Source organism: Daphnia pulicaria, chromosome 8, assembly GCF_021234035.1.
Source record: "Daphnia pulicaria isolate SC F1-1A chromosome 8, SC_F0-13Bv2, whole genome shotgun sequence".
Taxonomy (NCBI): domain Eukaryota; kingdom Metazoa; phylum Arthropoda; class Branchiopoda; order Diplostraca; family Daphniidae; genus Daphnia; species Daphnia pulicaria.
In genome coordinates this window covers 12,821,250-12,834,958 of record NC_060920.1, presented here as the reverse complement: position 1 = coordinate 12,834,958, position 13,709 = coordinate 12,821,250, and the positions used below count along the sequence as shown (strand labels likewise).

General features: G+C 40.5%; 2 protein-coding genes across 6 annotated transcripts; one reads left to right on the top strand and one right to left on the bottom strand.

The window, feature by feature from the left end:
- Positions 1-1,590: 1,590 nt before the first annotated feature.
- Positions 1,591-5,321, bottom strand: LOC124311140 (zinc finger protein ubi-d4-like). 3 transcript variants are annotated; one of them, XM_046775466.1, is made up of 10 exons: positions 5,210-5,321; positions 5,038-5,147; positions 4,636-4,934; positions 4,442-4,576; positions 4,293-4,374; positions 3,960-4,178; positions 3,046-3,240; positions 2,803-2,973; positions 2,607-2,719; positions 1,591-2,263 (listed from the first exon to the last, which is right to left on the bottom strand). In XM_046775466.1, exons 1-10 carry the CDS (start codon positions 5,254-5,256, stop codon positions 2,135-2,137), a joined length of 1,500 nt encoding a protein of 499 aa, XP_046631422.1. In that variant the 5' UTR covers positions 5,257-5,321; the 3' UTR covers positions 1,591-2,134. The 3 variants fall into 3 exon arrangements, with proteins under 3 accessions (XP_046631422.1, XP_046631423.1, XP_046631424.1); XM_046775467.1 differs by having other exon boundaries at positions 1,591-2,257; XM_046775468.1 differs by lacking the exon at positions 3,960-4,178.
- Positions 5,322-6,264: 943 nt separating this feature from the next.
- Positions 6,265-13,709, top strand: LOC124311250. Of its 3 annotated transcripts, none has more exons than XM_046775665.1 (4): positions 6,265-6,304; positions 11,574-11,701; positions 11,901-12,047; positions 12,358-13,709. In XM_046775665.1, the coding sequence occupies exons 2-4, from the start codon at positions 11,626-11,628 to the stop codon at positions 13,275-13,277; spliced, it is 1,143 nt and encodes a 380-aa protein (XP_046631621.1). In that variant the 5' UTR covers positions 6,265-6,304; positions 11,574-11,625; the 3' UTR covers positions 13,278-13,709. The 3 variants fall into 3 exon arrangements, with proteins under 3 accessions (XP_046631621.1, XP_046631620.1, XP_046631622.1); XM_046775664.1 differs by lacking the exon at positions 6,265-6,304 and adding an exon at positions 8,376-8,701 and having other exon boundaries at positions 12,358-13,708; XM_046775666.1 differs by lacking the exon at positions 6,265-6,304 and adding an exon at positions 10,759-10,863.

The window sequence follows — 13,709 nt, the reverse complement described above, 5'->3', positions numbered from 1 at the left end:
TTTGTTTCTTAACTTTTGGTTTGGTATCATTAGAATTTTTAGTCTGCTTCAGGTATATATTAGAGTTTGTTTAGATTGTGAAATATTCAAATACATCGCACTCGCCGGAAAAATTGAAATATTCAAATAGTCATTATACCTGGAACGTGATGGTACACTTCCCTTGAAAGTTCAGTATTTCACATTTCATTATTGTGTGTCAACGGACAACACCTACATTCTTATTAAAACTAGAAAACCGAATCGGAGCAAACATTCTTTGTGGTCTAGAATGTCATCGAGCTATATTTGACAGAAAGTTTGTTTCGACATCCGCGTGAATCTCGGATTTTCCACTCACAACAAGGAACATGGCCAGCATGAAAAAGAAGCAGGAAAAGGGAGTATTCGTCTCTCATCCGTAATACGTGTTTGGTAGCCGTCAGAAATGGGTAATCAGAGCGCATTGATAGGAAGGATGCGATATCAATTTCTTTTTTTCCCCCCCGATCCATAGCTTTCTAGAGAAAAACGTCATTGTTTAACCTGAATTCGACTAATCAAATTAAACTCGTTCTTCCAAGTAATTTCCAAATTTCTCAGTCTTCGATTTTCGTGAGAATAATAATTTTTAAATGCTAATTCAATACAATTTGATTTAACTCGCATCACAGATATTTGCAGGTGAATGTAAAATCCATACAATCCACGTCTTTCTGGGTGCGGTGTTTTTCGTTGCTGTCTCATGATCTTTCCAAAAATCCCGTCGTTTCCCCTTGTAAGCAAGTAGTAGGTCAAAGAACCGTTACTTCATCCACGCTCCCATCGCCTGGTGCTTCGTTCCAAGGTGATGATGGCCTTCATGCGCTGGCCGTGTTCCGGTCAATCTATACAAGTATACATACGTACGCTAATATGCCCCAAGCCAGTCGACGCTTTACTTTTAAAAGTTATATAGGAATTTTAAAATTAAATTAAAATCAATCACAAATTTTTACTTGAAACAATTTGTTGGTCTCAAGAGATCAGATTTTCATGGTTCAATCAAGTTTAACTTTAAGTTAAAATTTAAAGCAGCAATTTAAAAAAATGCATCTAGTTTGAGTACTTAGTTAGTTGTGGTACTGCACGTGATAGTCACAAGGTTTCGTTATAAGACTACCGTATTGTGGCCAGACCTGAGGTTGAATAGAGGAACGAAAATTCTAGAAACCACTATAGATATTACAATAGTTAACTACCACTGATGGAATGTTTCATACAGTACGACTCCAGAGTTGGAAAACTTCCGGGTGCCTAAGGTTTTTGAATTGCCCGCGGAATGACATACATATCAAGGAAGGTCATCTTTATTATTAAAAGCTTATTTACTCAAGGAATTGCTGTAGAAATGGTAGTTATTTTGAAAACTAAGCTGATTTGTTCGGATCTTAAAGCAGTTACAGACAACTTCCTTATCGAAAGTTTCAATTTTAAAACGTCGTTGGAAGAATTCCATTTCGTTGGTTCTAAACTTCCAAGAATCCGTAATTGTTAAATGTTTTCCGTCTAGACGAAGTCTATTACTGGTTCAACTGTCTTCTTTAAAGAGGGGGAAGAAAACTGCTGCTCCAGGGGACGAAGTGAGGCTTATTGTATTTGTGTTGGAAATTGGCGAGACAAAATTGACAACTCCCAAGAGATATAAATGACAAACCGACAGACAACTCTTATCAAAAAGACAGAATTTTCGACGCAGCAAACGGTATTTTAAAATGCATTCATAGACAAATGCTCGGCCCAGCAACAAATAAATCGCTTGAAGTTGCAGCTGGAGGCTAAAAAGAGGCAGATCAAATGAAATACACAACAACCGTCTTGTTTTTCGGTTTTTCTTCTTCCTGGAAAAAGAGAATTCCAGGAGGAGTTACATGAAACGCACGTAACGAGCAGTAGTAAGAAGTGTGTGCCATCATCCTAGCGGAAACGTATGAAATGATACACTGTTTTAATGAAGAACGAAAGAAATGGAAACTATGAATATCCATTTCAAACGGACGCCGTCTTCAGACACGAAAGGGGCATTTTCGATGAGGTTGACGAAGACGAAACTAAGAAAATTAAGACGCAGAACACTTTTTCTTCGGAGTGAGACGGATGAGAGTTAGCTTTCATTTTATTTGCGATGAAAGCTAACGAGACATAAATGGCAACTCCAAGATCCCTCTGGCGGCTCCGAGAGAGGTGGTTTCAGGCAATACATGTGATAACCACGGTCACAATCATCGCAGAAGAGCAACTGTTCCTATAAAAAAACAAATTTAAATACTCTATCGTTTACAGAAACGGCATGCGGTTCGACAAGTAACGGTTTCGGACAGCATGGCAACTGGTGCAATCACAGACAGACACAAGACTCACCACGCCATAACTTAAGGTTAATGAAAGGCTTATACATTCTTAAACTACAATTTCGCCTGTGGGCCATGACCCATACTTTGTGCTCGACCTATTCAACAACAAGCGAAGATGATTTCTTTGTGCTATATCGATCAGATTGTTTTTAGACGTTCGACATGAACAGAGCTCTCAAGTGCATCAACTAAAATAAAAATTGCGATCATAATTATGAAAACGAAAAAACTCACATCGTTGTCCGAATTCCCACACAGACTACAGCATTTGCACTCGATACATTGCCAGCGGTACTGCTTGACCGAGATAATCATGTTGGCAGTAAACTGCAAGCACGATGGGTGTCCTAAAAACAGTACAAACGTTTGAGGTCATCGACTTCATATTTGCGGAAAATAATGAGGTAACAAATAAAAAAGACAAACATACCTGAACGTCCACAGTCGGCGCACGAGACAAGCTCCTCTGGGTGGCCTGATTTCTTGTTTTCAGTGGCATCTCCTAAACAAAAATCGCAATAAGGAGAAGGGGGAGCTCGAGCTTTCATTTCCATTTCACGTACGGCAGGAGCGGCGACGGGTCCGGTATAAACATTGCTTCCTATACAAGGTTGCATCAATTAAGACGTCAAGCCAATTCTTTGAATGATTCGTATTTATTTCTTTTTCTTACCTGCAGCAGCGGCGGTGGGGGCGACTGGTGGGGCTACACCGGCGGCAATACTACCACTGATTGTATTGAACTGAGTGTTAACAGGAACTTGAGGATGTGGAGGCATAGGCCGTTTCGGCATCTCTGACTGCGAGCTCGGCGGTAACCCTATGGGAGTTGTTGGCATTGGACCGTTTCGACTACTGCGGCTGCGTCCTTGAAATTAAAGAAACGTGAATTTTTTAAGTTGATATCATTTTTAAAAAAGCCAAAACGTCACAACTGCATTAATGGAAACCACACATCATGAGATACAAGCAAAGCCAACATGAAGGAAGGATTTTACTCAACTTGGGGTGTTGCAAAACAAAAAGTCAGTCCACAATTGAAATACCAAATCATTAAACGCATCAACATTAACTACGAATTTCAAAAGTAGCTAATAAACAAGCTTTTAGAAGGCAGTAATGAAATACCGGTTGTGATAGCGGAAATCTTTAAGAGCAATTTCCTGTAAGAAATCAGTAATGAACAGTTACATAAAATGAATCATGTCCTATGTGTCGAGGAAACAAAAGTCAAATTATTACTTCCACTTAAAAAAGATTACTGCCTTCAACATAAAAGTGGATTGCGAAAAATGAAAAAAATAATTATTTCAACATTTCGTTTTATTAAATTTAAATTTTTTTTCGTTGAAAGCCTTTTCTTAAAATTCAATCGTATATCCCTAACCAATTAGCAAATCAAATTTCCAATTACAAAAGAGAAAAACGAAGCAGTCCAGCCACCTAGCGACTTGTCCTAAAACGCACTATCACTGTACCTAATATTTCTACTATTACTACAAATGAATATACTAAACGGAAAACCCCAAACCAAGAAGGAAAAATAAATGAGTCGGAAAAATCAGAGGCTGTCTCTACAATTCTAACCTGATGGGGTCTCAGCATTTGAGGACATCATGCTCTGTCCGTGCATGGGATTAAGTGGAGTGGAGGGAGTGGAAACCATGCCGGAGCCTGCACTGGAGCCGGCCGTCGGAGTGGCCGGTCCTGAATCCTCGTCATCACCGCCTCCATCAAGCAAATTCTTGTGCGAATGAGTGTAGTGATAGGTGAGACCGGGGCGAGTCTTGTATCGTGCACCACAAGCTTGACGATGGTGAAACATAAAGACAGAAAGCAGAGGGGGAAGTTAATATCAAGGGTTCTATAAGATGGACTACCAACTAAAAATAAAAGGAGAGAGTACGGAAGAAGACTCACTTTCGCACGAATAAGGCTTTTCCGTGTCTGTTGCGTCATAGTTCATTGGAATCTGTTTCTTTCTACCACGAGTACTGGGCGTCTATAAATTCAAATTGTTATTAATTAAGAAAACGTCTCGGAGATTGTTTCAATTCATCATATTCCACCTTAGCTGGGGTTTGTTTCGCCATAGCTTTTTTCTTTTTCTTTTTATTGCTCTCTTCGTAGTCAAAATCTGAATCTGCGTCTGGTTCCTCAAAGTCGTCTGGTTCAGGTTGCATTTCATCAAAGTACCAGCCATCCTATGGCAAAATACATATACAATTTACAGAGAAATTGATGAAATTATAAAAGTAAATACCTTGGAAGCTTCATCTTTATTTGAGAGTACAGCATGAGAAGTACTGTCTTTGCTGTCTTCATTGATTGGTTGAATAACACTACTCAGTAGTAATGGTTCTACTGGAGCAGGTACTTCAATTTCCACCTCTGGAGGAGGTGGAACTTCCTTCTTCTTGGGAGACTGAGCATATGTGACCAAGTATGAACGTCTTTTCTTTCGCCAACGTTTGGCAGGGTAGGTATACACTTGATCAGCAGTGAGCCCAGGCATACGGTGACGAGGTTGCATCCATAGGTGACAGTGATTTTGTGCCACTCCTGGTAACAGAAATATACAAAATGATTTTATAAGTTAAATTTGAAAACAAAGATAGGGAAAAGCAGTGAACCATACATCAATTAAATTAGACATTCAAATTACCAGTTTGTGCATCAAGGAAAGGTAACCTCATCCGTTTCTCCAAAGCCATCCGCGTATTAAAAGAGGCTGAGTTTTCCACTGCATCGCGGTATGTTGAGTCTTGGAGGAGACTAAATAGGAAAGTTTTAAAATTATGGTAAAGCTTCAGGGAAAAGTATAACAATTAAATTACTGTTGCAATTTTTCTACGATCGGTCGGTTTACAACAGACGCCGCCATGATTCTCTTTTTTATCAAAACGGAGGAAGTGAATGTTTGACATAAGAGCCAGTGTTGCCAGATTAGAATTCATATAAATTACGGGCTTACGGCCCAGAAAAAGCGAAAACAACAGGAGAAAACCTGCCAAAAACTGAATGAAATTTGATTATTAGTTTATCCCAGTTCCATGCATGATTATTTTTGCGTAATTTTATTTATTTCCGATTTTTAGTTTCCTTCGTGGTGCACCGTGCACTATTTTGCAACTAGGGGTTATCTTGGCGGGCTCCGGTTTAATCGTCTGCAGTCATCTGCGAGTTTCGTGTAAATTTTTTACTTTTAACTTTAGAGTGGTAAGGTAAAAGGTAAGGTAGCTCAATGTAACTTGATAAGACGAACAATTTTAAATAAAAATAATGGCAACAACAAGGCAACAAAAACATTTATAAAAATGTGATCGTCTTGTTAACTCTCAACTCTGGTGTCGCGGCTCTCCATGCTCTCCAAGCTCCATGCTGTTTGGCGGGTAAATAAAACTAAGAATTTACAACTGCAATGATTTTGGGAGCCTAAATAGAAGAGTTAAACCTGTTACAAATTTGTGAAATGTTGGTGTTTGACTAGCACTTATCATGTAAGCCCCCTGTTGATGGGTGGCAGAATGTTTGCACTGTGTAACCTTTTCCTTCGTGCAGATTTGAGGCATGAACCAGCCACCATAACAACATAATTGCTTGTGCTGGTATTGACCAGTGTTTATTAACAATTAGGGTTTTATCTCATTGTCAACTTTTCCTTACTTGTTATTCGTGTGAATTTTTGTTCGATAACCCATGTTTTATTTTTCATTTATAGCTACACAGCATCCCTCTTGATTGGAGAAACTACCAATGTCGGTCGAGTTACGGATCTCTCGTTTTCCCCTTTCTTTAAATGTCATCGTGTACACCCATGTGAGTTTGGTTGTATTCACGAGGACTCTCTTTTTCCTATTCCTGGTGGTGGATTCAACTTTAATACGAACGGAGCACGTGTGGATGCCTGGCCGTATTTCCCAGGCTTAAAGGTAGGAAACAATTTTCTCCAATTTTCCTTGTTTACTATTTAGCGGCGTTGATTATAAATCGTTACGGAGTACGATTATTCCTGAGCTATGTGGTTGACTGCAACTGTTTTCTCTCGACTTTTTTGTTTACTCAGTAGGAGTTCATTGAAATAACTCATATACAGAACGACTGAAAATCAGGCCCTGCTGTTTTGCACCTCCCAACTTTTTCTGTGGTAGAAAACAATCAAAAAATATTAAAAAAGTAAAATGCAATTAAAAAATTGCATGGCCAGGATGGATATACTAGGGGTTGGAAATCCTCCTCGAAATCATGCTCAGATTTAAAAATTAAGAAATCCTTTAATTTTATAAAGAAATTCTTAACGTTCTGGTTTTTTTTAATGTTGAAAATGGAATTGGAGAGGAAACACGAATTTTATTTTTTTTTCAAACTTTCCAACATTTTGCGTTAATTGAAGAACAACAAACGGTTGTTATTAATTAGAGCGCGTTTGTATTTCCGACAAAACAAGTTAAAGAATTTAATATGTAATCGCTATATTATATAGCAACGTAAAATAACAAACAGTGTCGCAATACAATGAAGTTGTTTGACTGAAAAGCGCAATTAGTCGGGCCAGTTAAACGATTTCTAACGCGTTTAATTGTTTGTGAAATTTGGACAGGACTGTTGTGTGAGATACGAAAATGAAATAATAGCGCCTATATTCCGACCGTCATTCTAGATAGTCAACAGAACCGTAAGAAATAACGAGTTTTGGTTTTTTCCTGACTCGTTTATCACGATACTACTGCGCGGGGAAGTTCATATATTCACTTGAATACTAAATCAGAGAGTTTCTTTTTTTAAAAGTTAAATAAAACACAAATTTCTTGGGGAAAAAAATTCCATCAGACCCACTTTTAAAAAAAGCTGTTTTGGTAGAGTGAATCCATGATTGGATCGAATAGCCTTTGGTTAACAAAAAAAAATTAAATTTTGTTAGTTTCATAACTTCCTCTCCAAAAATTGACATATTAATTTTACCGACTGAATCCAAACTGCGAAGGAAAAAGTATATTCAGTTATTCAAGTGGAGATTTCTTTTTTTTTCCCCCATTCTTTAAATGCCATACGGTATAGTAGACTGAAACTAGTGATCAGACACTAGCGTGCTCTACAGCTACAATACTACCACATGTACACAATTCCCCCATTCCGGTAGTCGAATAAGTGGGCTTTTATTTTTCCATGAAAGAAACAAAAAAATGTCTGTTTCGTTCATGGTCCTCCTCCTCCGAGCACCAGGAAAAATCAAGATTTTGTAAACTAGATTTTTGTTTGGAAGGGGGGGAGGAAGATCAACTAGTTTCATTTCATCAGTAGACTGGACTAATAGGTGATAGGCCCCATTATGTGCACGGACCGGTCAGTTCCCAGGTTCCCAAATCGTCTTCTTTCAAAAGATTTAGAAAAACAACAAGAAAAACTCGTTGAATACGAATAGAATTGTTTCTTTTCTTTCTTTTCGTTATTTGTCAGTTGGGTATCGTTACGTATACGGTACCCCTGACATGCAGGCTTTTGTGCACAGATGGCCCCCTTGTTTTTTAAATATATTTTCGGTCGTCCAATAAACTGGGCGCACAATCAGTGCGCGGTAGAACTCGACAGCAATTATTTTCCGTTCCGTTTCTATTTTCCTGTGCCCTGCTTATATACGTGCACATATCACACAACTTTGATGTTTTCGGTCGCGCCGCTCGTCTCTAAACTATCGAGTAAAAAAAAAAGGGCTATTTGTTTTGTTTTATTTTTTGGGAAAAAAGTTGCAACAATTTGTCCACTGATGGACGGAATAGACGTAACGTGAATGTGCGTGAAGGAAAAATAATAAAAAAAAAAATTCACGGGCATTACATGTGCAAGCCGGAGGCGGTTTCGTGTGGGTGGTGGTACCTATAATAGCTGGAGGCTAACACACAGCCTTCTGGTGACTTGGGAGAAAAATGTCTAGTACTACATGTGCATGTATATAATATTATAGGTCTCACTTCGACTCTTTTTTTCTTTTCATTTTTTTCCTTGCGCCAACCCAAAAGCATATTACGCGTTCCAGTAAGCTTTGTGACAACCAACTGTTACGCACGTGTTTTTCGTTCAGTTCTACCCGGTGCTCTTGTCCGAACTGTTCACTTGGCTGGCCGACACTGGCGACGACGACTCTCTGTGCCCAACACACACGCTCGTTTTACATTTATTGTGTGTGGAACTTATTTTTGGTTGTTCTTTGGTTGTTGTGTTTCTCTGTGTGTTGGTTTATTTTTGTGTGCGTGTGTCCACCTCGGATTAGATTGTGTCGGCGGAATTGGTCGAGTGTTGCTGAGCGCAACCCGCCAGCATTGATGCAGCAGGTGAGACAACTTCATTCTTCTTCTAGTCGCTTGAAATGATTTGATTTGATTTAGTATTGCTCGTTGGACATGCTGATTGTGGCTGTCGCAGAACTATAAATAGTCGAGGATTTGTCTGATTGTGAGAGGTTCATGGCGGTCTCACGTCCCCATTACTATCTTTATAATCTTTTGGCAGTAGCTCACAGTGACGTACGTACTGTAATAGTTCCTCTCCCTTTTTTGTTTCCCTCGACTGATGGGCCTCAACTAGAAAAAAGTTGGCCCAGTTGTATTCTCTTGCCTCACACGATCAAAAAGTCAAAAAGATCACTCCAGCAGATTGGATGGGCTTATAGTCAGTCGCAACCTCTTTTCAGACATATTCCCCCGACGCTTGTCATTTTTAAAAACGGTGGTGGTGGTGAGGAGGGGCTGTTCCGGGGTGCATTTTCACACGACTTTATGCACAAAAAGGCGGATCAATGGGCCAACACCGCCAGCAGCCTAATTGATAGTCGTAATAGCAAAGTCTTGGAGTGTGTGTGTTATATTGATCAGGTCAAAGTGAAGGTCTCTCTCGTCCCAACTCGAGTTGCCTAAGTGTTTCTATATAGAGCTAAGCTCTCATCGCGCACCAGCTGAATTTAATAATCAACAATGCCCGTGCTCTCTCTATCTACGCAATCTAATGTCTATTAGATATAGAACGTCGTTCGCCTAGTCAGCCGAATAAAGCACTCTGCGAGAATGAGGATAAAGATTCGATAGGTTATTCGCGGTCCTAGCAGCAGCAGCATCCTTCCGAGTGTATAGATAAATGTGGACACCAAATTTGCAGGTACGCGCTTGACTGCCAGCAATAACGGCCAAACAAGTAGGCTATATATATAGACTTGTCTCTCTATATAGAAGTATACTAGCACTATACTCGTCGCATCACGTCTAAAAGATTTACCTTGAGTAAACAGCGCGCGAATGCACACACAACACAGAGTGTGTCATCTGCGTGAATTTCTCTTCTTCTTTTTCTCTCCGTTCATTCTCGTTCTTCTCTTTTTTCGTCCATTTGTTTGTTTTCTTTCCTCTTTTTTTTTTCACTGGCACGATCAGACGGTCAGGCTGATCGTTTCCGCCTGACCAGATGCCACACACCGACCGACCGACGGCGCGGTTGTTTTTTTTTCCCATGTCCTAAATAGATCGCCTTTCAAATAATTGCCAGCGCCCGGTATAGTAGGCCAACCTGCTGCGCTAAATATTTCCCAGTGAAGAGCACACACATATCTCTCTACGTCTTACCAGATTCCCATCGCTATATAAAAGTCGCTAATGGTTATCAATGGGTTTTTTTTGGTTTAGAGCAGCAACAGCATCACCGTGGAAGAATCTAAACGTGAACCAAAATGTTTAGCCTCTTTTTTTTCACGTCTATAAATAACGGAATCACGGCAGTAGCAGCAGCAGCTGGCCTCGCCTAGGTCTAATAATGTATCTCCCGTGCTCCGTTGACTTTCGGGTTTATATTGGAAAGACAATTTCTTCTCGTGACAAAAGATACCAAAATATTGTCGAGAGCTAGTCGACCAGAGTTCAGAGTTCACCGAGCTCTAGTCAAAAGCAAAAATGAAAGGAATATAAACTATAGAGAAAGGACTCTCTACAGTATTTTCCCAATTTCCCAAGAGTCGATTTAACGGGAAAAAGGCAATGAGCTGCTGCTGCCATTTGACTTCAACTTTCGTGAGCTAAACTGTTGGCCCCTCGAGTGTGAAAGTTCACCAGCGCTATTACGAATTTTTTGATTTCCAAACTTATATTACCACATACTACACTAGGCCATTTCAAACAATCGGCTCTCAAATTGTGAAAATTGAAGGTCTCAAAAACTAAAAGATGGAAAGTTTTGAAAAAAGTTTGAATAGGAATTTCTATTCAGAATTCTAACCTGACGTATTATATAATAGACAAAGTACAATCTAAACTTTTTTGAGGGGGGTCACTGATGCACAGGACAGGAAAACATTGGGATACTTGTTTGATTAATGCGCCCATTTTTTGGCATTTTGGCCGTAGGCAAGACACGCATGGGCACTCGTGGATCGTCGAATATTGAAGGAAATCGATTGTCTTAACTATTTTACCAGCCCCACGACTTACATAGCAGCTCTCTCTCTCCTTGTGTACATGTTTTTTGTATTTCTTTTTCTCCCGTTGTCACCGCGTTTTCCCTTGGGTTGGTTGTCATACAAAAGTAGAACGGCTAGGAGGGCGTGAACTGTTCCGCCGCCCGCATCGTGAATTATTCCAACACGAGAAACTCTTTTATTTATTATTCATTCATCCGCCGGTAAAAGAAGAAGAAATTCGCTATTAAAATGTAATGGAGAAATGACAAAAAAGTGCCGATCCGCCATTGAAAGAATAATGACTGCGACAAATATGATAAATGTCAACACGTAATAATGCACGTTGTGTGCTGTATACACACATGCAAAGTCGGAAGAGGAAACCCTGCATCCGAGCAGCTAAAACCTTTTGGGAATTTCAAAAATTTTCTCAAGAGAGAGAGACCCAGGCACAGATATCCATAAGTCAAGTTTTATTTTCTTAAAAAATGTGACAACGCCAAACGGATACATTGAAGCAAACGTATACATATAGTCTCAAGCTCATTTTTGTTTTTTTTTTCTTATTTTCCAACTTGTTAATGGCCGGAAGTCAGGCCGTTATATAGCAGCGGGTAGAATTTAGAAATGTACTATAGTGTATAAGAGGCGCTCGCGCCAAAAAACATTTCCGGCTAACAGTGGATGTATACAACCCCTGTAGCAGCCATTGGCTTGCGCAAATATTGATGTCTGATGTTTTTCTTTACCTTTGGTTTGTCCAGGTGAACGCCAGACAGCCCTGCGAAAAACGGACCACTTGAAATACGCCCAAAAATGAGCAACCCCATACCGTTGGCTGTCTGCTGGTTATTGCTGGTGCTCTTGACCTGTTGGAGTTCCGCCAGTATAGGTATATGCACATCATTACATCATGCATATTGTCTAGCAAATGTTTTGAACTACATTAGAGTTCAAAACATAATAAAGTTTCATCTTCCATTATTTGTTTTGAAACCTTTTGTTACGTAAAGTTTTGAATTGTTGTTATTATTAGGCTGTTATAAAGTTACACAACCAACTTTATTTCTAATTTTTTGTTACATCCGTAGTAACGACAAGAGTAGTCGGGGTTGGCGAAGGGCGGCAGCAGCAGCATGATACGTTACGGCGGATCGATCCACCAATCTCGGAACCGGGAGACTGGAAACCCATCGACTACGGCCACCCTATGCGAGACGACCCGACGCTAGTCTACGGTAAAATAATCAAATTAAATCATAATCGACGTCAGCTGCTTTTTTTAGACATTTTTCGTGCAGGGCACTGTGAAATGAACGCACTTGACATGCATGCGAAATGTCTAGTCTATCGGTCATCGCCTATGCCAATGGACATAACATGTGAAAATGGTTTGGGGGGTCCAAAGTCGACTGCCTTGGTGTTGTCAAGCGATTCAATATGTTTTTTGATTGATTGCTTTGGTTTTTATATTATATTACGGGACTAGAAAAGAACTGTTGTGACACCCGGGAAAATAAAAATAAAAAATGTATCTATAATTCACAGTGCCACCGGTCGTGGACCCTGTCCACTATGGCATCCATTCGGCGGAGCCGCTGTGGCCGATCCGGGGCTCTAAACTGCCGCAATTTCACCTTCCACCGGAAGCCATGCTGGCCGCCTCTTCGACGGAGCAGCGCTGGAGGACTCGACAAGCCTCGAGGCTTCACAAGACTGACGTCACGACGACGCCGAGGACATTGTTCAAACCGTCACAACGGACGGACCGACCCGACCACCACCACCGGCTGCCGCAGTTTCACCGGCATCCCGTCAGATCGACCGCATGGAAACGCTACGATCATCCGTCGAATCAATTGATCGGCAGGTCGCCCGCTCTTGGACCTCCTTTGCCCGTCGTCTTGCCCACCTTCAGACCAGGGGTGGCCAGTATTAGACCGACGTCCAGGCCAGTGGTCCTGCCCATGTCCAGGCCAAGAGTAATCCCGCCTACTTCCAGCAGTAGTCCTACCGCTGGACAGCATCCATCGGCTGCCAATAACCAGCAGCAGCGCCTATTAGCTGGACGGCAGAGAGCGGATCTACCACCTCCGGCCAATCGATATTTCAGCAGCAATGCCAGAAGCTACGAGAGTGTCATCGATGACGGCGCTAATAATGGTCTAGTACACTACGGAGTCAGTCATGACAGTCTCAGTGCTGGCAAGGCGTACGGCATTGATCGGGCGGACGACGACGACATCGACGGACTTTTGCTCAACGACACGTCCAGCGAATCGCTGCTGCCGTCGCCGGGAAATGAGAAGAAGAAGGACGTGAATAATGAGACAGTGTCAGACCAGCACCAGCAGCGCAAAAGAGCTAAGAAACCATTTTTCCCGTTTCAATTTGTCATCCAGTCGGGATATTCCAAAGTGAGGAAATACGGCAATGAAATCAGAGAGAGTTTATCCGCTGATTTCTAATGTCTCATATACAGTAGTCCACAACCCAAAAAATTTAAATTAAAAATTAAATTAAATAATAAAAAAAAAAAAATAGATTTGTTGTTTTTTGTTTAAATTAAATTTGATTCATTTAATGTTTAAGTATTCTTGATAAATCTAAAAAACATTCCCCATTTTTTAAAAAAGTTCTACAGTATATATAAAAATAATAATGTATGTATTTATATATGAAATGTCCAATGGCGATCGATGGAAGGTCGAAATGATGGGGCTGCGTGCCTGCGTACATGTATATGAAGGCCACATCGCATGCATAACTGTTGACTTGGCAATCAATACACACTGCCCCGAGAGATATAGAAATAATTGGTTGACTTGTTATTTTTTATTCGACTTTGCTGCTTTTATGTGTATATCTATCCGTTCGTCATCATGTCCAGCCAATTGCCA

Coding starts and splice junctions, on each gene's coding strand:
- LOC124311140 (XM_046775466.1), bottom strand. CDS start 5,256: ATGGCGGCGTCTGTTGTAAACCGACCGATCGTAGAAAAATTGCAACA. Junction 2,974..3,045: donor CCCCACCGCCGCTGCTGCAG/GTAAGAAAAAGA, acceptor AACCTTGTATAG/GAAGCAATGTTTATACCGGA. Junction 2,720..2,802: donor CGCCGACTGTGGACGTTCAG/GTATGTTTGTCT, acceptor TACTGTTTTTAG/GACACCCATCGTGCTTGCAG.
- LOC124311250 (XM_046775665.1), top strand. CDS start 11,626: ATGAGCAACCCCATACCGTTGGCTGTCTGCTGGTTATTGCTGGTGCTC. Junction 11,702..11,900: donor TTGGAGTTCCGCCAGTATAG/GTATATGCACAT, acceptor TTACATCCGTAG/TAACGACAAGAGTAGTCGGG. Junction 12,048..12,357: donor CGACCCGACGCTAGTCTACG/GTAAAATAATCA, acceptor TATAATTCACAG/TGCCACCGGTCGTGGACCCT.